The following is a 21,246-nucleotide window of genomic DNA, read 5'->3' on the forward strand; positions in this document are numbered from 1 at the left end:
GGGTTTGGCTGTCGGAGGGGCGCTTTTTTGAACTGCAGGTCCTTGAAGGGTGATACAGTTTGAAGCTGGAGGATCGCTATATAAATATCCATAGCAGCTAGGTCCCCTAACTTTCAGTAGCTGTTGAAAGGAAAAAGTTGTGGTATATCAGTGGTTAGAAATACCATTATTACCTTAGGATTAGTTTAACACAAAGTCAGGGCTGACCCAGGACCATTGCTGTGAGTCACAGTGCACAGCATAAAAGTCCTTTCACATCAGACGCAGGATGTGCTGCTAATGCTAACTGCTAACTAAAAGCAAAGGATCCAGAATTTGTTGCGCTGGCTGCTGGGCTCTGTGGGTTTTTGCAGCAGCTCTACCTGTACTAGATGCACCTGCTCCTTGTCTTTTCTATCTCTGACTTTATGTCCTCTACAAGAGTTTCTGTTTTTTTTGCTGGTTCTTCAAATGTTCAATAAAAACATGTATGCTAATTCATAACGAAGAAAGCTTTGTAATGAAGACTGTCATTTCCAAAACACTGCCCGCCCCCACCCCGTGGTCCGCAGCGCTGTTGAAAAGGCTGTGGAAGTCCCTATATTAAACACGTAGACCTGTGACACAAAAATCACCAAACTCAGACGACCACAGACTGTTTTCCTTCGTGGTGATGAAGGAAAACGCTGGGTTGGCATGTAAAAGGGCATTTATTCCCTTCAAAGACCTGCAGTTCAAAAAAAGCGCCCCTCCAACAGCCAAACCCATCTGTTCTCTGATTGGATTGTTACATTTGTGATTGACATGACATTGACCAATCAGATGAAAGGAAGAAAAATAGGGTCAAAATTCGTACTTGTAACTTGCAGGGGTTTTTTTTCTAAGTCCACACACAAATCTTTTTTACGCACACACAAATCTTTTTTACACATACAAATCTTTTTTACGCACACACAAATCTTTTTTACACATACAAATCTTTTTTACGCACACACAAATCTTTTTTACGCACACACAAATCTTTTTTACACATACAAATCTTTTTTACACATACAAATCTTTTTTACAAGTACAAAATATTTATGACCACATTTTGAGCCCATAGGGGGAACAGAGAGGGAGAGAGAGGAGCAGAGAGGGAGAGAGAGAGGAAAATGAGGACAGAACAGAGAGGGAACAAGAGCAGGTGAGACAGGCATGTTAGTCAAATGGTTGTTTACCAAAAGTATCATAGGGACTCATGTATCTCGTATCTAGTCTTTCTTTTTAGGTTTGTTATTTTTCAAATTCTATATTTATTAAGTTATGCAGGCTTGTTTGCACAACAAGGCTAAATAATTATATAAACTTTTCTGAATCTAAATAGTGTACTTTGGTAGAAGTGTAGTGCAGGTCTATGATGATTTTTAGTGCTACTATCATCTAGTTCTGATTCTGGTTCTGTCTTGGTTAAGTCCTAAGTAGTCCTGATTTTGAACTGTTGTAGTCCTGTTTCGATTCCGGATCAGTTCTGGGTCTGGTTGAATTGAGGTTTAGTCCCTGTGTCTTGATACAGCCCTGACTTTGTTCTGCCTTGCTGCTTAATTAAAAAACTAGTTTAAGGTGTTCTGCATGTGATATATATGTTTTTCCCTATATGAAGTCATTCTTTTTTGAACAAAACTGAAAACAGAGCCTATTAATCTTTCAGTCATTTCTAACGCCCCCCCCCCCCCAAAAAAAAAAATCCCACATGCATACTACCCTTTAGGGCTAAGCCCCGGGTGTATCAAATGTCTGCCTCCGCCTCTGGCAGTGAGTCGGGTATTTTTAGCTAATGTTTAAGGTTAAAACCTGCTTTGACTCTAGCTGTCACCATCTGATTTGATTCAGTTAAATGTACCTATATGTGTGCACTCGCGCAGTGAGAAAACGTCAAGACTGAATGGCCAAGTAGGTTCCTGGCCGTTGGTCAAAAAGACGTCTAATTCTTTGCCAGGTAAAACACCAAGTGTGCTCAATCGTCTTCTATTTGAGCGGCTTCAGTTGTTTTATTATTTATTCAGAATCATTCTTCGTGCATAGTGGTCAGTACAGTGGACAGCTATTCAAAGGCTGTTTTCTTGTATTCGTTTCAGTGTTGATGGCACACTTGCACTTAAACCACTACATCGGACACTGATGTGTCACTCCATACCAAATTCATAGGTCAAAACGTAGGTTGTCCACCTAAGTGGACATGTAACAAACTCTTTGAAAAGTACATGTTTAAAAAAATGAAGTTCAAAAATCTTTTTTTTCATGCCTAAAGATGACTAAAACTGCTTAAGAAAAAAATCCTGACTGAGGTTGTCATAATTCATGCATGAAAGGGTTCAACACTGAAATATAATCCAAAAAAGATATTGCTTTTGGATATGTTTTAATGTTTATCCTGTAACATTCAGGTCTGCAAAGGTGAAAATTATGAAATATGTTTACATGCAGCATAATATGTTGGTATAATTGTAAGGCAGAATGGATGACGTTATGACTGGGGGCTGAGGCCTCCTAGTGGTTTGATCCTAGAATCGTCCCTGCTGTGTGGCTAATTGTCCCAGACGAACAAGGCAACTGATCATAAGAATGCAATTCTCTTCTTTGCCACAAGAAGTCACTGCCGGAAAAAATGAGTATGGTGCAACAGACCCCTGCTTGTGTGAGAGCACTGCAGACACCGACAGAACGAGGGCTCGAGTCATTTTGTTGTCCTGTCACAACCCGTTCTCACTCCCGACGCGTAAAATAATGACGATTTGTCACGTCCCTTAACTTCTCATGCTGACGCTAAAGGTACCCTTCCACGTTTTTATGCGACGCTGTGGGTTGTCAATTCATTCCAATATGAACCCGCTCGCGGCGATCAGAGACGTTTCGAGCAGAGGTTCCAGCCATCCATTTACTCCAATAATAACCCCGTCACGGCGAAACATGACGCCGTGAAGCACAATCTAACTGGAGAACCGGGGACCCTCTCCGCGAACGGGTTTTTCTCCCTAATTTAATGCTTTCTTTTAATGACATCGTTAACATTTCTCAACAAAAACACATGAAAGTATCACTGATAATTCAACAATAAAATCGCTTCATGTTGTGGCCATCACACAGTGTTTTCCAAACTGATTCACGAGCTGAAAGTGCTCAGATTTAACGTACATAATCCTTTGTTAGGTTTATTATTTTCATTTCACACGTAAAACACATTTATAGATTCATTCACCACTCCTGTTAGTTTTGGATGCGCTCGGCTCCAACCAATCAGACGCAACGTGTGTAAGCAAAGGATGATGGGAGAATGGAGAGACGCATTTATAAGAATAAGAAAATGAGGCGGAACTGATTGATTCTAATGCAGGTATGTAAAAAAATACATATATTTAAAGTAATACCTTGATGTGTGTTTCAAAGTTTGTTTTTCATAAAAGCTTCAAACAAACAGAGGTGACTGATCTCGAAACGGTGTAATGCATTTAAAAATGGCTACAGCTACCGTCAGCATGCTTGCTAGGTGGCTACTGCAGCATTAGCCATTTAATCCAACGAATGATGGATTAAATCTATTACAAACGTTAAAGGACTTGTTTGTTGCAAAATACCCTCACATGGTGCGTAAAGCAGTTTTTGCGCTAAGAGTTCTGCTAGCTCTTTACAAACTGATGATACTAACGTTAATTGCTAACGTTAACCGGAGCGCCAAGACTGAAAATCATTTGAATTGCGTTAGTTATGTGTTTATGTCACTGAGTTCTGCAAAAATCTCTTTCCTGTTTAGCTTGAAAATGAGTGATTCAGAGGATCCCGAGCTGGAGGAAGAGCTTCAGGCTGCTGTGCTGACGAACTCCTTCAAGATATGCAGGTAACATTTTTAGTGGAAACAGTTGTTAAAGAGGGAACACGCTTGTCTGATATTTTGTATGTAGTAAACGTTATATTATTTGAATTTTTTTTTTAAGTTTATGTCAAATTAAGTTGGTTAACTTAAGATGTTTGATAATCTTTGCTTTAATCATGGACTGTATTTTAGGTGTTCCCTTTTTTCCTTGTTAATTGCATAGAATGATGCACAGAGTGAACCTCAGCCAAGACCAGTGCGCTGGAAAACACGTGACAGACAGGGAGATTTTATTCCTCAGACCATCAACCAGTCGAAGTACTAGTTGCATGCCACGTGGTCAGTGCTCACACAACCATTGATTTTATCTCACAACTTGTTTTCACCAAAGAATTTCAGTAAGTAAATATTCTTCAATCTCTTTTTTCCCCCCAGTGTCCAGAGATCAGCATCAATGTCCACGTGAAGAACCTAGTTATGTTGCCAGTGTCAACCCAACAAAAGGTACTTTACCTTGTATATATTGTGATTTCTGTTTACTTTTATATTTGTTGTTATAGTTGAGTTATGCAGGGCTTTTGTGCAGTCCTAAGAAACATACTGCCTAGAGTGTTTTTCACTTTGTGGAAGAGTTTCTTCCTTTCTTTATTTTTTTTCTGTTAGTGTATGGAACTGAGGTGCTTCGTCAGGAGCTCCTTCAGATGTTGGAGGATGGAGAAGAGGACGCAGCCATGGCTTGTGAGACGTCATCTGAATCAGCTGCTACTCACTGGGCGATCAGAAATATGGTGTCCTCGCAAAAGTGGAAAGAGGCCAGGCCTTGTCTTATAGACAATATATTAGCTACTCTGGATCCACAGTCACACCGTGTGTGTCAGTGTGGCAAACAAGTAGTTGTGAGGTGTCTGGACTGCCTGCCTCTTCCATTCCTTTGTGCTGACTGTGATATTGCAGTTCACACACGCTTTGTCCTGCACAGCAGAGAGGCAGTAACAGGAGGGTTTTTGCAGCCTTCATCAGAGTTTCACAAGCCAATAGGTACGGTTTTTAAGTCTTATGCATTTCTTGCTATGTACGAGTATGAGTGGGTGCTGTTATTGTATATTTATTGTGTATCAGTTAATTTCCAATTCTTTTTATATATATATTGTGTGTTTTAATGTTCGTTCGGCTGTTGCCTGTGCAAAGGCCAGACCATGTGTGTGACTGCCCAGCAGGTAACGTTGAGGTTTCACCCGGCGCAATTGTGGCTCTTGTAACTATAAATGGTAAGTTGCCCTTTTGTCACACACTACATACACAATAGATGTGTTTGGAGGTTTTATTGCAAATTGTGCATTGCTATCTTGGTTTGAATTACCCTCGGCCCGCAGTATATGTGGGCACCTGTCAAAGGTCATTTGGATTTACCAGACCGATTTGAAAACAACATGAAAAAAATGAATGCTTTGAGCCATGACTGAATTTATCCTTATCCTTTCTACAGGGAGTGCAGAATTATTAGGCAAGTTGTATTTTTGAGGAATAATTTTATTATTGAACAACAACCATGTTCTCAATGAACCCACAAAACTCATTAATATCAAAGCTGAATGTTTTTGGAAGTAGTTTTTAGTTTGTTTTTAGTTTTAGCTATTTTAGGGGGATATCTGTGTGTGCAGGTGACTATTACTGTGCATAATTATTAGGCAACTTAACAAAAAACAAATATATACCCATTTCAATGATTTATTTTTACCTATGAAACAAATATAACATCTCCACATTCACAAATATACATTTCTGACATTCAAAAACAAAACAAAAACAAATCAGCGACCAATATAGCCACCTTTCTTTGCAAGGACACTCAAAAGCCTGCCATCCATGGATTCTGTCAGTGTTTTGATCTGTTCACCATCAACATTGCGTGCAGCAGTAACCACATCCTCCCAGACACTGTTCAGAGAGGTGTACTGTTTTCCCTCCTTGTAAATCTCACATTTGATGATGGACCACAGGTTCTCAATGGGGTTCAGATCAGGTGAACAAGGAGGCCATGTCATTAGTTTTTCTTCTTTTATACCCTTTCTTGCCAGCCACGCTGTGGAGTACTTGGACGCGTGTGATGGAGCATTGTCCTGCATGAAAATCATGTTTTTCTTGAAGGATGCAGACTTCTTCCTGTACCACTGCTTGAAGAAGGTGTCTTCCAGAAACTGGCAGTAGGACTGGGAGTTGAGCTTGACTCCATCCTCAACCCGAAAAGGCCCCACAAGCTCATCTTTGATGATACCAGCCCAAACCAGTACTCCACCTCCACCTTGCTGGCGTCTGAGTCGGACTGGAGCTCTCTGCCCTTTACCAATCCAGCCACGGGCCCATCCATCTGGCCCATCAAGACTCACTCTCATTTCATCAGTCCATAAAACCTTAGAAAAACCAGTCTTGAGATATTTCTTGGCCCAGTCTTGACGTTTCAGCTTGTGTGTCTTGTTCAGTGGTGGTCGTCTTTCAGCCTTTCTTACCTTGGCCATGTCTCTGAGTATTGCACACCTTGTGCTTTTGGGCACTCCAGTGATGTTGCAGCTCTGAAATATGGCCAAACTGGTGGCAAGTGGCATGTTGGCAGCTGCACGCTTGACTTTTCTCAGTTCATGGGCAGTTATTTTGCGCCTTGGTTTTTCCACACGCTTCTTGCGACCCTGTTGACTATTTTGAATGAAACGCTTGATTGTTCGATGATCACGCTTCAGAAGCTTTGCAATTTTGAGACTGCTGCATCCCTCTGCAAGATATCTCACTATTTTTGACTTTTCTGAGCCTGTCAAGTCCTTCTTTTGACCCATTTTGCCAAAGGAAAGGACGTTGCCTAATAATTATGCACACCTGATATACGGTGTTGATGTCATTAGACCACACCCCTTCTCATTACAGAGTTGCACATCACCTAATATGCTTAATTGGTAGTAGGCTTTTGAGCCTATACAGCTTGGAGTAAGACAACATGCATGCAGAGGATGGTGTGGACAAAATACTCATTTGCCTAATAATTCTGCACTCCCTGTAAAGGCCGTTATAACCTTGCACTGCCAGTGGTGAGCTGCACCAGCTGTGGCCTAATGTGGTCCCCCTCAGTTAAGGACATCCTGGGTAGTGGATATTGGCCTGGCACCTTAAATTTCTGCACCCTGTTTTCAATGGATGTCTTTCAGTCTTTCTATGACATTAAGAAGGCTGCACCAGGGATGTCACTTAAGGCATTTGTCAAAATGCTGGATGAACGAACAGCCCATTTTGGAAGGGTGAGTTTCTAAATTTGCCAAGTTTAAGGAAATTGTGCAAATCAATGTTTATGATGACTGTCCTTGAATATTCTGTTGTATGTCCTCTATGTAAAAGACTGGCCGAATATCAGCTGATGCCTTCAGTAAAAGTTTCTTGGAGTGGAGTGCTGTAAAGTTTGAGGTGGACAGGATGTGCAAGGAGCCATGCTTTAGCTGCCCTGCCTGCACTCCAGACATGCTTGCCGTCTCAGTTGATGGAAACCGCAAGCTTTATCGCTTTCGGTCAAATGCAAGGTACGTTATGCATTGTGTACATAAGTCAAATATGGATTTGTAGAAAAATGTATTTTAATGTTTCTTTTCAAACAACTGTCACTGTGTTCGTTCAGCACTTCAGAGCAGGGGAACTTTGAAGGTGTCTTCATTGAAAAAGATGAGGAAGTTGCTGAGTTTGTGAAATACATCCAGAGACACACAAATCATGTAAGATACACATATATATTAGTGCTGTTAGCGTTAATCTTGTTAAAATGACGTTAATTCCATAACCGTGTGTGTGTGTGTGTGTGTGTGTGTGTGTGTGTGTGTGTGTGTGTGTGTGTGTGTGTATATAAATATGGATGGGTGGATATTTATTTTATTTTTCTCTTGGTGTTGTCGTAATACTATTTACTTTACTTTATCTTAATGTGTACTTAATTTCCTCACCATGTGTATTTAAAAAAAACAACAACATGATTTTTATTTTGTGTTATCAGTGCTGTCCTGGGGAGATATGAGGTCTTGTGTGACTCAAGGCTAATTCAGCTAATTGTTATGCATTTGTTTTAAAAAGTTTGTCCCTGATAGGGCTTAATCATGCCATGTCTTTTATGTTAAAATCTTTGAGTGTACAGGTCCCGGGGAAAGGGTTGTGCGGATCTTCATCTTGGACTGCAGCAAAGGAGTCGTCCAAAAAGTCCACTGGGAAGTTGGATGAAGAGGGCATGGAAATAGCTGTTTGTCGCCACGGAGTCCTCTTAACTGCATTGAACATGTTTCGAGGGGAGATCTTTGCTTACCCCCTTTTTCTCCAGAGGAAGTTGGCAGCTAACGTCCCAGGACATATTACGTTCCTTTGCTCCGAAGTGGCCTGTAAATATTTCCCATATTTAACCAAGGTGGCTCAGCAGTGCCCTGAGCTGAGGAACCTCTTGTCAATGCGTCCTTTTCTCTCCGTCATGCATGCAAAGGCTCACACTTGGAAATGCGAGGTATACTGCAGCTTGTAGTTTTGGATTAGTTTGAGACATTTTGTTATAAGGTTGAATGAATTCAGCAGTCATGTATTGTGACCTCCTTTCTATAGATCAAATGGGGAGGTGCGTTTCAGGATGGGGCCGGTTCAACAGTTGGAGAAGAGGTGGAACAAGTAAACAGTTTCCTGTCTAGGGCGGCCATCACAACGAAGTACATGTCTAAAGCAGGTATGTGTCCGTGTCTGAGATTCCACTCAGTCTCCTGCTCATTAATTCTTATTTGTATACTAACTGAAATGCAGGGCGAACAGACATGCTGACCCTCCTGGCTTTGGGCTGGAACAAAAGGAAAGTGGAACAACTGGGCCGCACTTTGAGCCAGAAATATCTAAAGGTGACTTATTTTATTTTTTTCAAAAACCATTTTAATGTGTGTGGTAATGGGGGAAAACACCAGTACTCTTTTAATGTCAATATGAATGACATTTATGAATGTATTCTTAGATCATAAGGATCCTTAGAGAACAAGTGGAGAGCCTGAATGCGACCAAAAATGAGCTGGGTGTGGATGACGACACACTGCAGCAATGGGTGGCCGATGTGCAGAAATGGGCTGAAGGTGAGTCTCAATATAATGCACTCGTGTATAACAATAGGACCCACCATGGCCTCATTAAAGAACTTAAGGTAGAATTAAGACCTTTCTGACAGTGTCAACAAACAATGAAAAATAAGCCTTGTAAAAGCAGAATTTATGGCAGAGTTGTTGCGTTTCATCAAATTGGATTGGACCTGGATTGAAATGATGTCGTACTAATTGGTTTTATAAACCTGAACACCAACATACTTGTTATCTCATGATAATGCAGCACATGAAGGCTCCAGATGTCTTATAATGAATGTCATCAAGTCAGTGATTACAGAGTCCACTGTAGTTTGGTGACTGTTACTCATCCTGTATTCTGATTAATATTCCTCTCACTTAGAAAGTGATCAAACTGATGGCAGCCTTGGAGCGTTGCAGGCACGAATAGAGGAGCTTGTCGTCATCATCAGAGTGCGAACACAAAGTCTTTACAGACAAAATGGTACGTCCCAGTTTCTTTGAAATGGACCGTTTGATACTTAGTTTGTACAGCTTGTACAGCTACTTTGTAAACAGAATAAAATCAGATCCAGGTTTGTTTAAGCTGGATGTGATTTGTTCTAGCAAACAAATTGATGAGTGTAGATTAAAATGTAACTATATACATTATGTGAAGGTATGAATTTTTTATGATTATTTACAGATAGCAACAAGAGGCGACACAGAATTCGCAAGGTCATCTTAGTTGACAAGAAACGCTTTGCGTCCGCTGTTGACGACTACAACAAGCTCGCTGAACCAACAAAGCAAATCGTATCCAGTGATGCCCTCATGCAGACTGATATTTGGCCCTGGCAGAGCACAAGTGAACGCAAGCTCTTGATTTCTAAATATCCTTTTTAAACAAACTCCCAGTATCTGAGCAGTAGTTGAATGTTTTGTTCTTGAATCATAATATGCTACTATGTTTTCCCATCTGATGTTGTTAAACTGTAGCTGCTGCTGACCTCCGGACAAAGAGAAAGGTCTTTGAGAAGGTGATGGCTGTGAGGCGCCTGAGAGAGGAGGAGATGATCCTTTGCAGGGAGATGCGGCATCACTGGACAGTGTTGCGAATGCAATCTGTGGTGTTGGGGACAATCTCCTCAGACTGTAAGCACTTTATTTATTTATTAATTTTTTGATGAATCGATTGAAAATAAGAGCAGATGCTAAAGTCTTACTGGATCTTTTACCTATATCTAGATTGCTAGCTAACACTGCCTTCTCCCTTTTAAAAAAAAATGTTTAATTACAGGATCCTAATTCCTTGTGTTTATGAGGTGAGTTTTTTTTTTTTTTTGTTTGTTTGTTTGTTTTACTTTACTCATATTTATTTGTTTTGTTCTTTTTACAGCCTCCTTTGTTGGCATGTCGGAGGATGCACAAAAGGGACTCTGTAGCCTGGTTTTAAAAAAACAAAGTGAACTGAAAGCTGAAATGCTCGAAGTAAAGGACGTGTACAAGAGAATCCTCAGCCACCAACCACTCCTGGAAATGGACTCGGAGGAGGACATTCCAGACGATGCCACTGAGAGTGATTTGAGCACTTCTGATGAAGACTGATTGTGTCATCATTGATGTTATGTTTGGTAAAATAAAAAGTTAATCACATCTCTGTTTAATGTGATTTTTTTCAACAGACATTTTACATTTTGAGAAGAAAAATGGAATTTCCTTGGTGCAGTTGTTTACCGTGAATCATTATTTCCCATCTAATTTAATGACTAGTGTACATGTTCCGATACGATAACATAATTTAATTTATGGGATGCTTTCTGGGCTGCTCAAATTATCACAAAATTTAAAAGCACCAGGCAGCACACTCACAAGTAAATTTTTTGTTCAGTGTTTTGTCGAAGAAATCAACAAGTACAATTGAGATGTTTGCTGTAGTGGTGTGTTTGTTAAGAAGCATGCCAGCACACTGGTGAACTGACAGTCCCAGAATGCACCCGAGCCAGTGACTCGCCCCAGAGCAAATGAAATTGCTTATCTAGAAAGACAACCGTCATCAAAGAAGAAGTAAAAGAGTAGGAACCAAATGGTAAGGGAAGGTACTGTGGGGTAGGAAAGAAAGGCCAGAGCTGTGCAAAATGACCTCCAGCAGGCCACAAATGTGCACATCTGCTCAAACGGTCAGAAACGGACTCCATGAGGGCCCGACGTCCACAGGTGGGGTTGTACTTACAGCCCAACACCGTGCCGGATATTTGGCATTTGCCAGAGAACACAAAGATTGGCAACTTTGCCACTGGCGCCCTGTGCTCCTCACAGATGAAAGCAGGTTCACACTGAGCACTTGTGACAGTCTGGAGACGCCGTGGAGAACCTTCTGCTGCCTGCAGCATCCTCCAGCATGAGTTTGGCAGTGGGTCAGTTTTGGTGTGGGGTGGCATTTCTTTGGGGAGCTGCACAGCCCTCCATGTGTTCGGCAGAGGTAGCCTGACTGCCATTAGGTACTGAGATGAGATCCTCAGACCCCTTGTGAGACCATATGCTGGTGCGGGTGGCCCCGGGTTCCTCCTAATGCAAGACAATCCTAGACCTCATGTGGCTGGAGTGTGTCAGCAGTTCCTGCAAGACGAAGGCATTGATGCTGTGGACTGGCCCGCCCATTCCCCAGACCTGAATCCAATTGAGGACATCTGGGACATCATGTCTCACTCCATCCACCAACTGCACCACAAAATGTCCAGGAGTGGGCAGATGCTTTAGTCCTGGAGTCTGGGAGGAGATCCATCAGGAGAGCATCTGCCACTTCATCAGGAGCATGCCTAGGTGTTGTAGGGAGGTCATACAGGCATGTGGAGGCCACACAGACTAGTGAGCCTCATTTTGACATGTTTTGAGGACATTACATAAAACCAGATTAATGATTCTGTATTGCATTGATCAGGGAACCAACCCAATAGGAGCTAAAGGAATCCTCTTGACATTACTTCACTCAGTAAGTTTATGTTATGTTTAATGTGCATTTTCTTCATCAGTTTAGAACATAACATGTTAGCGCTCCCTGGTCCTTTTTGGAGACAGATCCCGAGACAGCAGGCAGCTATGGAGAACTCGTGTCAGCTGTGGTAATTAAGGAATACTTTGATTTAATATTGATTTCATGACAACTATCCTCAGGCACATATTCCTGGATATATATAATGACATAAGTAAACTCCCATTTTAGAATCATTGCCTTCTTTGATCTGACTTATTGCCTCAGACTTTGGCCCTGTGTCCCCAAAAGTATAGAAAATCCATGACACTGGGTAAGAGGCCTTTATCATGTTATAAGTGAGAGAGTTTGGTGTAACAGTGGTTGAACATGCCAAATCAATCCACAACATACTGCCATTCCCCAGCTGTAACCTGCATATGCATCAAACCAAAATCCAGTATCATAGCCACATGATAGACATAAAGATGAGGTTAAAAGGGTTGTATCATTTTGCCAGATAGCTTCATCCCAAAAAAGATAAACATTCTTCAAAAACAAAAGTTTGTGAATATTTGCTGTATTGCCAGGCCTAAACCAACCTGTTAAACTTATCAAATTATTGTCATAGATACGAACCTATTGATTGAAACAGAATAATCCATTGAAGCCTCCATCATCATCCAAGATCACTGTTACTGTTCAGATTATTTTATCTCTGTTTTCCTCTAGAATGTTTTGAAAATCAGCATTTGATCAACAGACTTTTTAAAAGTTTATTTTGATCCTATTGTTTACGTGTGTAATTGCATTTGTATTGAAATTATGACAGGAAAACCCTTAATCAAATTGTATCTTTGATATCTAATAATAATATTAACAATAATGTTACATATGTAATATGTACACAATAATAATGTGCAAACAAACAAGAAAAATAGCAAAAAATGTTTTCTAATACCCTGTATATAAAAACCACATATGACCACAACTCCAAATGTGCAATTGTCACTGCATCTAAACATGACATATTACAAAAAGGTAGAAACATATAATATACAATATGTTTTGAAGCTGGTAATGGTGCAGTTAACTTTGCTTTAGGCTCCCATACACAGTAGGTGTTACTTACTATACATGCAGTGCAGTATTACTTTAACTTGTAATATGTTATAATAAGCAAGTCACTTCTATATTTATGAGGATGTAGACAATAATGTTGGCTGATATGTAAAACTATGAGATATCGAGTGCAGGGAAGATATTATTGATCGATCAGATTCATGAATGTGTTAGGTACTTAAGCCACAATTAGAGAGTGAAACAGAGACTGACACTGGTTGAAATGTATAGTAAATATTTTATTTTGAACTTTTATGCTGAACTACAAACTGTGAACTGTGCGATCTCTGCGACCTGTGGTGCCTGGTTTACTGTGTGTAAAACTGCGCAGGTTCCCATGTGTCATCCCACACTTTGCCACTGTCAGGAGAAAAACATAACAAACAACAACCACAACCACACACAAAATAGGATAATTTAGGTTGTGACATATGACAATTTTTTAGGATGAAATATCTTCTATATTCATGTCATGCTTTATACACCTTCATTGTAATATAAATTAATCAAATCAAGTCAGAGAGTAATAATATATGTAGTAGATGTCAAGCAGGACCACAGCAGCAGCCACGATCCATCGGAACCTGCTGGATGAGAGAGCACAGAAACTCCAGGGAAGAAGGTTAGTTAGTAACATGCATGAACTGCATTACTGAGACATGTATGTTTACAGATGGTGGTGAGGGAGAGGGGGAGAGTTTTTAGTAAAACGAGACGTGACTGCATCTTCAACCAATACTGAGCCTGCATAACCCTGAAAGAGACAGACAGAGAGAGAGGGGGGGGGGGGGGACACTAACCCCCAGCAGTCTGGTCCTATTACAGCATAACTAAGGGCTGACCTGAACCAGCCCTAACTATAAGCTCTATAAAGAAGTAAAGTCTTATGCCTACTCTTAAAAGTGTTGACCATGTCCACCTCCAAAACTCATAATGGACTTTGGAGGTGGACAGCTATCAAGCTCCTCACAGAAGAGGAGCTCGATAGCTAAAAGCTCCCAATTTACTTTAGTCCAAATACACGAGTTCAAATTGAGGTGATAACTATTTATCAACAATATGAATGTCTGTTCCCGTCCAACAAAGTTGTTACTACATACCATGTTGAGCAAGGCTTCCACTTGACTTTAACTTCTTCTTTTTCCTGAAAAACATGATATAAACAAACAATTAATTAAGAAAGACATGCAAGTTGCATACAAAAAGGAGCTTATAAACATTTGTGTACTATTGAATGGCTCAATATATTATACAATTAGTTTACAAAAACATAAGAACCACTACAATGCTTGTACTGCCAGCATCGAGTGCATGTCAGCAAAGCAACACTGCTTACATTGTGGCTCACAAGCAAAACTAACTGAAGCAGATGTTACTGAATGGGAGGGAGCACCTCCACATCAATCACTCCTTCTGAGCATGATGTCAGGAGGACTTTAAAGAACGTAAACATCAGGAAGGCAGCACGACCAGGTCGTATCAGGTGGTATGTTCCTATTTAATGTCCTATTTGGAGTGAAATCCTGACTCAGTGGCTGAATTAGTGTAGATTCATCAAATACAAAAGCTTATGGATAGTCAGTCAGGCACAGTTCAAATCCGGGAAGTCCAAAGACGCAAACAAATCTGCACAGCAGCAGGCTAAATTACTTACATTTACAACTCTCCTGTCTACTATCTCTTCATATTTGAAAATCTTCTGTGTACGGTGTTTTCGGCATTCTGAAAAATAACAAATGAAATATTTACATGAGGTCTGTAAAACTGGAGAAAATGCAAAAATTAAGAAAAAGAAATCTTAACAAACTTAACGAACCTGTCATGTGTTTCGTACATTTACAGTACCATAACATCTAACCTTTCCTTGTCCTTTTTTTGTTTGGGACATCCGAGGTGTACACCGTAGAAATTGAGGGAGATGCAGGATGTGGAGATGGAGAGGAGGATGCAGGAGAAAGCAGAGATGAAGAGAAGGATGCAGGAGGAAGCAGAGATGGAGAGGAGGATGCAGGAGGAAGCAGAGATGAAGAGGAGGATGCAGGAGGAAGCAGAGACAGAGAGGAAGATGCAGGAGGAAGCAGAGATGAAGAGGAGGATGCAGGAGGAAGCAGAGATGAAGAGGAGGATGCAAGAGGAAGCAGAGACAGAGAGGAATATGCAGGAGGAAGCAGAGATGAAGAGGAGGATGCAGGAGGAAGCAGAGATGGAGAGGAGGATGCAGGAGGAAGCAGAGATGGAGAGGAGGATGCAGGAGGAAGCAGAGACAGAGAGGAAGATGCAGGAGGAAGCACAGACGAAGAGGAGGATGCAGGAGGAAGCAGAGATGAAGAGGAGGATGCAGGAGGAAGCAGAGATGGAGAGGAGGATGCAGGAGGAAGCAGAGATGGAGAGGAGGATGCAGGAGGAAGCAGAGATGGAGAGGAGGATGCAGGAGGAAGCAGAGATGAAGAGGAGGATGCAGGAGGAAGCAGAGATGGAGAGGAGGATGCAGGAGGAAGCAGAGATGGAGAGGAGGATGCAGGAGGAAGCAGAGATGAAGAGGAGGATGCAGGAGGCTGACAGAGGGAAGATGTTGGTACAGGCTCTAAATGAAGAATAAATTCCTCGTTTAGAGCCTCTGGGTCTGGGACTGGTCCAGCATCGACACTGTCAGCAGAGGATGGTCCAGCTGCTGGTGTAGAACTTTTAGCAGGAGGTGAAGCTTGTAATTCTGCAAAATTTTAAATATTAAATATTCATTAAAATGGGTTGAAAAAATGTACAGTACACACAAACACATAATAAGTAGTGATTTGCATGTTTTCAGTTAAGTTTTTACTAAAGTTACAACTTGTAAATATTGGCGTCAAATAAGTCATCTCACACACTCACTGACCCAAATCATTCAGTACAAGTGCCCTCTAGGGTAGTGTGACATCTGTAGTGCTTTTCTACATTGTACATTAATAAATTAATGAGTGTGACTATAAATCCAGATAGCTAATGACTTTTTTCCTCTGATGACACTACTTTCCTGACTTTGTAGTGCATAACATTTGACACTTCAAGCTAGTACTGTGACTTAAGAGTTTTGTACAATGGTGATGCTAACTACCTCAGGGAGGTAATCAGGTAACCTCTTAAGAAGTATATAAGTTATTTAAGAATCTTGGTGTTCATATTGGTAACATTATAACATATGTTATACTAGAAAGTCTCGAAGAGAATTATCAGGTCTGGTTTTCGTGAAGATTTTTAAAATTACATTTGTATATACATGAGTGTGAAAGACCATACTATACACACACACACATACAAAATTGTTCAGGTGGGTAACACCAGAGGTTCAGTATGGCTAGCTTTGGTGTATGAACGCCACATGGGGAGGTAATAAGGCATATATAACACTATTTTATGTTAGCAACAGGACATGTAGGGCAGCTGTCACCTCACAGCAAGAAGGTTACTGGTCTGAACCTTGGCTGAATAATAGAATAGAATAGAACAGAATAGAGTAGAGTAGAATAGAATAGCTGGTGACTGTTAACTATCCTCATCCTCACCATCTTGTTTGTCTCTATGTACCCCGTGGTGATCTGCCTTCTTATCTAGGGTGTACCATGAGTATCACCCAAAGACAGCTAGGATAGGCTACCTGATAAGGACACCTGGTTACAGATAATGGACAAAGCATATCTTACTTCTCAGAAGGTGTTCATAAAGCTTCCTCATCTTCATGAGGATGTCACGTGCAGCACCTTCCGCTGGTTCGATCTGAGTGATCACGTCCCCTACTATACGGCCCTTACGGTCAAATTGTCCAAGAAACAGAATTGGCTGGTAGTCCAGGGCATGTAGTTTTGAAACCTGCAAGAACAACAAAGAAAAACATGCAGCCAGTCTTTCATGTAAGCAAATTGATGTATAACAAACCTTTAGGTTTCACATCTTTGTTGTTTTATTGTTGTCGATAGTTAAAAAGTATTTATGGTGACCAAACCTGTAAATGTATGATAAAATCCATCTTGAAATGTTTTGTCTCTCAGTTAATAGCCGATTAAATTAAAAATCAGAAGTAGCTTAAATAAAAATAGTTTTTAACAAGTTTTTTCTAGTTTGATGTCTTTAGTGTGATGATGTTATTCTGATGTGAATAACTTTTTTATTTATGCTCTTTTATAAATTAATATTTTATGTGTATATACATGTCTTGTTAGTTTCTTACTTCATGATATACAAGAAAACATTGACAACTGTGATTAATAAAGAATTGTCTAGCAGACCAACCACTTATTAGATCAGAACTTTTAAACTTACTGACAACTGGGCTGAATTAACCACCCTGCTCGCATTTCTGTTGTTTTTAACAGAGGCAGCCCAGTTACTGTTTTTAAACTGTTCTTGTTTTTTTTTTTCAATCCCTCCTTTACGTTCAGGCTGCCCAGGCATCCACTGCATGTCTTCCTGTTGCAGGTGTTTGGAGCCTGACAGGAAGGGCATGGTTTGGTTTTTGGCTTTGTCATTTCTGCAAATGAAAATGGAACATGTAGGGATTATTTCAAGCACTGTTTTGGTGAAATGATTACAAAAATAATGACCAAAGAAATAACTTATATTACGAGGCAGTATTACACCATATTTAGAAAAAAAATCAATTACGAGATTAAAGTCGTTAATATTGAGTTAATTACGTGAATAGGGTTAAAAAAAACTGAATTAATTACAGAAAAGATACATTGCTAAAACAGAGCAGTACTAACATTAGCTGGGTGGCCAAGCAAGTGTCTTACACATGAGAATACATCACACAAAAAATTTAAATAAACTTTTGCAGAAGTAGTTCTCTTGGTACACAGACTGCTCTGTGAAAACATTTCAAGTTTAATATCAGTTTAATATCACTGAAATTAATATTTCAGTGAACATGCAAATTACCCACAGTTGATCACAACTTACTTAGCTAGGATCTGCCTCGTGTCGAGTCGAAAAATTCGCTGCAGGACCGTGAGTTGAAAGATACATTTACTACGACTCCCAAGATGCATTGCAGTAAAAACCATCCAATCGCCTTGCTTAACATCTGTTGACGTGTCGCTAAAGGCGCGCTGTAGATAAATATTGCAATTTCTAAAAAATAAAATAATAAAATTTGCAATTTTTAATTACATAATTAAACACTGGGCCAGTTTATTTTCGTATTATCGCTGGTTATTATTTTAGAGTAAATAAAGGAATAACGGGTAGCACCAAGCTCATTTCCATAGCAACGGCGGTTGAGGATTATGGGTAGTGTGCAGTTACGGGATTAGTGCGTCTGCGTAAATTGGTCTGATTGGTTGGAGCCGAGCGCATCCAAAACTAACAGGAGTGGTCAATGAATCTATAAATGTGTTTTACGTGTGAAATGAAAATAATAAACCTAACAAAGGATTATGTACGTTAAATCTGAGCACTTTCAGCTCGTGAATCAGTTTGGAAAACACTGTGTGATGGCCACAACATGAAGCGATTTTATTGTTGAATTATCAGTGATACTTTCATGTGTTTTTGTTGAGAAATGTTAACGATGTCATTAAAAGAAAGCATTAAATTAGGGAGAAAAACCCGTTCGCGGAGAGGGTCCCCGGTTCTCCAGTTAGATTGTGCTTCACGGCGTCATGTTTCGCCGTGACGGGGTTATTATTGGAGTAAATGGATGGCTGGAGCCTCTGCTCGAAACGTCTCTGATCGCCGCGAGCGGGTTCATATTGGAATGAATTGACAACCCACAGCGTCGCATAAAAACGTGGAAGGGTACCTTTAGCGTCAGCATGAGAAGTTAAGGGACGTGACAAATCGTCATTATTTTACGCGTCGGGAGTGAGAACGGGTTGTGACAGGACAACAAAATGACTCGAGCCCTCGTTCTGTCGGTGTCTGCAGTGCTCTCACACAAGCAGGGGTCTGTTGCACCATACTCATTTTTTCCGGCAGTGACTTCTTGTGGCAAAGAAGAGAATTGCATTCTTATGATCAGTTGCCTTGTTCGTCTGGGACAATTAGCCACACAGCAGGGACGATTCTAGGATCAAACCACTAGGAGGCCTCAGCCCCCAGTCATAACGTCATCCATTCTGCCTTACAATTATACCAACATATTATGCTGCATGTAAACATATTTCATAATTTTCACCTTTGCAGACCTGAATGTTACAGGATAAACATTAAAACATATCCAAAAGCAATATCTTTTTTGGATTATATTTCAGTGTTGAACCCTTTCATGCATGAATTATGACAACCTCAGTCAGGATTTTTTTCTTAAGTAGTTTTAGTCATCTTTAGGCATGAAAAAAAAGATTTTTGAACTTCATTTTTTTAAACATGTACTTTTCAAAGAGTTTGTTACATGTCCACTTAGGTGGACAACCTACGTTTTGACCTATGAATTTGGTATGGAGTGACACATCAGTGTCCGATGTAGTGGTTTAAGTGCAAGTGTGCCATCAACACTGAAACGAATACAAGAAAACAGCCTTTGAATAGCTGTCCACTGTACTGACCACTATGCACGAAGAATGATTCTGAATAAATGATCACAGTTCTTAATATAACTTTTGAAAGTAAGTTAAAGCAAAATTTTTGGCAAAGCAGAAAAAGAGGAGAAACTTGCACAAACTTTAGATCATGAAATCATCATCAATGAATGTGGGCAAAAGAGAAGCTACGGCTTTTGCTGTCTTTGACTTTTGCTCTTTACCTCTAACCCTTTCCAGCCCTGTCTCTCATGCAGCTCCTCTGTTTGAGTGCACTAATAGCAACTTAACATCAAGAACACTGGACTTGATTTCACTGTAATCTGCTGTATGATCTCCAACAGAGAAGTTTGTAAAATGTAGCATTAAAAGGGCATGTTGCTTTTAGGGTGGTTGAGCATCCAGAAAAGTAGTGATGTGTCTGTCACGAACGAAACGGCTCTTAGAGCCGGGTCTTTGACGTGAACGACGTGAGCCGGCTCCTTATCGGGAGCCGTGGGGTTTTTTTTTTCTTTCTCTCACCCTCTCTCTCACACTTTTTTCCGCTTCACTCTGCACGCGAGCCTTGTGCTTTGCCCTGGGAAGAGGGGGTAGGAGCGGTAGTTACACTCGCAGTAGCACAGGAACAGAGCAGGAGGGAGAGACAGAGAAAGAGAGGCAGGGACAACAACGTCACATTAGAAAGGTATAGTAATCATCCACAACTATTTTCAGTTACGGATGATAAAGGATTCAGAAAGTTTATTCATGCAGGCCCATATGACAGAGAATATGCATGTTCTTTTTGTTTTCATATTTTATTTATATTTAATTTTGTTGTGGTTTGCAGTGTTTTGTGTTGTTTCACTTAAAATTTGTTTAAAAGGAAAAAGCTGAAAATTTAAATAGTTGAAAGCTGAAATGTGAATAGTTGGTTTTTGTATTATATGATTTATTTATTACATTTTATGTGGAGTGAATAAATAAAAGTATATTTACGGTGCCCGCTAGAGACAAAGCACGTACAAGCTTCAAAACAGGCACAAACACAACAGAAGTGCTCCAGGATGCTAGGGGGCAGTGTTGAGCTTTTGTTACCCAGTGGCTACACAAGCCAGGAAGTACCAACTACCGGATTTGGTGTGTGGTAGTAACAGGTAAATGAACTTTTTTTTTTTTATTATTTGAATATATGTGTGTGCTTGTGTATAAATACACAAACAATACACATATGCGTTCAATTGTGTAATTTAAGTGATCTACACAGCAAATTCAAAAGTGTTAAATGTTTTGGTGTTAGTAGTCTTCTTGCAAAAGTAGAGTTAATTTTACTCTAAGTAGAGTCACATTCTTTTAATGTAACTCTGAGGTGTAAAATGATAGTAGTTAAACTCGAGTGTTAAAAATGAGTGTTTCTATGTCAAATCTGGAGGTGTTACAATGGAAACATTAACTCTTGACCTCTTAACTCTGAAGGGGCTATGACACCAATAGAGTAAATTCACAGACTCCGCCCCCAGCACCATAGGCTCCAATCGAAGCTGAAGTGAAGCCGTTTCAGAACATTTTGCTCTACATATTTGAGTGGTTCGCCATGCTTGGTAAGTCATTTTTTCAAAGATTGTTTCAATTATTATTATTAGCTTTTACTTCTGTGGCTCTTTGGAGGTGAGACAAAGCTGTGTGGAAGGCATTAGCCATGTTGCTCGGTGATAGCATAATATTCTGTTTTAGCTAGCTGAAAGGTATTGTTTGCGGGCAAAT

General features: G+C 40.2%; 2 protein-coding genes across 7 annotated transcripts; one reads left to right on the forward strand and one right to left on the reverse strand.

Moving 5' to 3' along the window:
• Positions 1–2,371: 2,371 nt before the first annotated feature.
• On the forward strand, positions 2,372–10,572 carry LOC146388339 (uncharacterized). Of its 6 annotated transcripts, XM_084925569.1 has the most exons (17): positions 2,372–3,352; positions 3,770–3,853; positions 4,053–4,168; positions 4,265–4,333; positions 4,493–4,867; positions 5,018–5,097; positions 7,024–7,113; positions 7,211–7,389; positions 7,485–7,578; positions 7,992–8,348; positions 8,444–8,561; positions 8,636–8,727; positions 8,838–8,952; positions 9,320–9,421; positions 9,623–9,784; positions 9,916–10,071; positions 10,316–10,572. In XM_084925569.1, the coding sequence occupies exons 6-17, from the start codon at positions 5,095–5,097 to the stop codon at positions 10,522–10,524; spliced, it is 1,677 nt and encodes a 558-aa protein (XP_084781695.1). In that variant the 5' UTR covers positions 2,372–3,352; positions 3,770–3,853; positions 4,053–4,168; positions 4,265–4,333; positions 4,493–4,867; positions 5,018–5,094; the 3' UTR covers positions 10,525–10,572. The 6 variants fall into 6 exon arrangements, 5 of the variants coding, with proteins under 5 accessions (XP_084781695.1, XP_084781696.1, XP_084781694.1 ...); XM_084925572.1 differs by lacking the exons at positions 2,372–3,352; positions 3,770–3,853; positions 4,053–4,168; ... (1 more) ...; positions 4,493–4,867; positions 5,018–5,097 and adding an exon at positions 10,217–10,241 and having other exon boundaries at positions 6,769–7,113; positions 10,316–10,420; XM_084925568.1 differs by lacking the exons at positions 2,372–3,352; positions 3,770–3,853; positions 4,053–4,168; ... (1 more) ...; positions 4,493–4,867; positions 5,018–5,097 and having other exon boundaries at positions 6,765–7,113.
• Positions 10,573–11,484: 912 nt separating this feature from the next.
• LOC146388340 (uncharacterized) lies at positions 11,485–20,965 on the reverse strand. The gene is made up of 5 exons (XM_084924841.1): positions 17,945–20,965; positions 17,306–17,513; positions 16,690–16,855; positions 15,379–15,719; positions 11,485–11,685 (listed from the first exon to the last, which is right to left on the reverse strand). Exons 1-5 carry the CDS (start codon positions 18,046–18,048, stop codon positions 11,485–11,487), a joined length of 1,020 nt encoding a protein of 339 aa, XP_084780967.1. The 5' UTR covers positions 18,049–20,965.
• Between the last annotated feature and the right edge of the window lie 281 nt (positions 20,966–21,246).

The sequence above is a fragment of the Perissodus microlepis genome, chromosome 4, assembly GCF_051167445.1.
Source record: "Perissodus microlepis isolate ML-2025 ecotype Zambia chromosome 4, ASM5116744v1, whole genome shotgun sequence".
NCBI lineage: Eukaryota > Metazoa > Chordata > Actinopteri > Cichliformes > Cichlidae > Perissodus > Perissodus microlepis.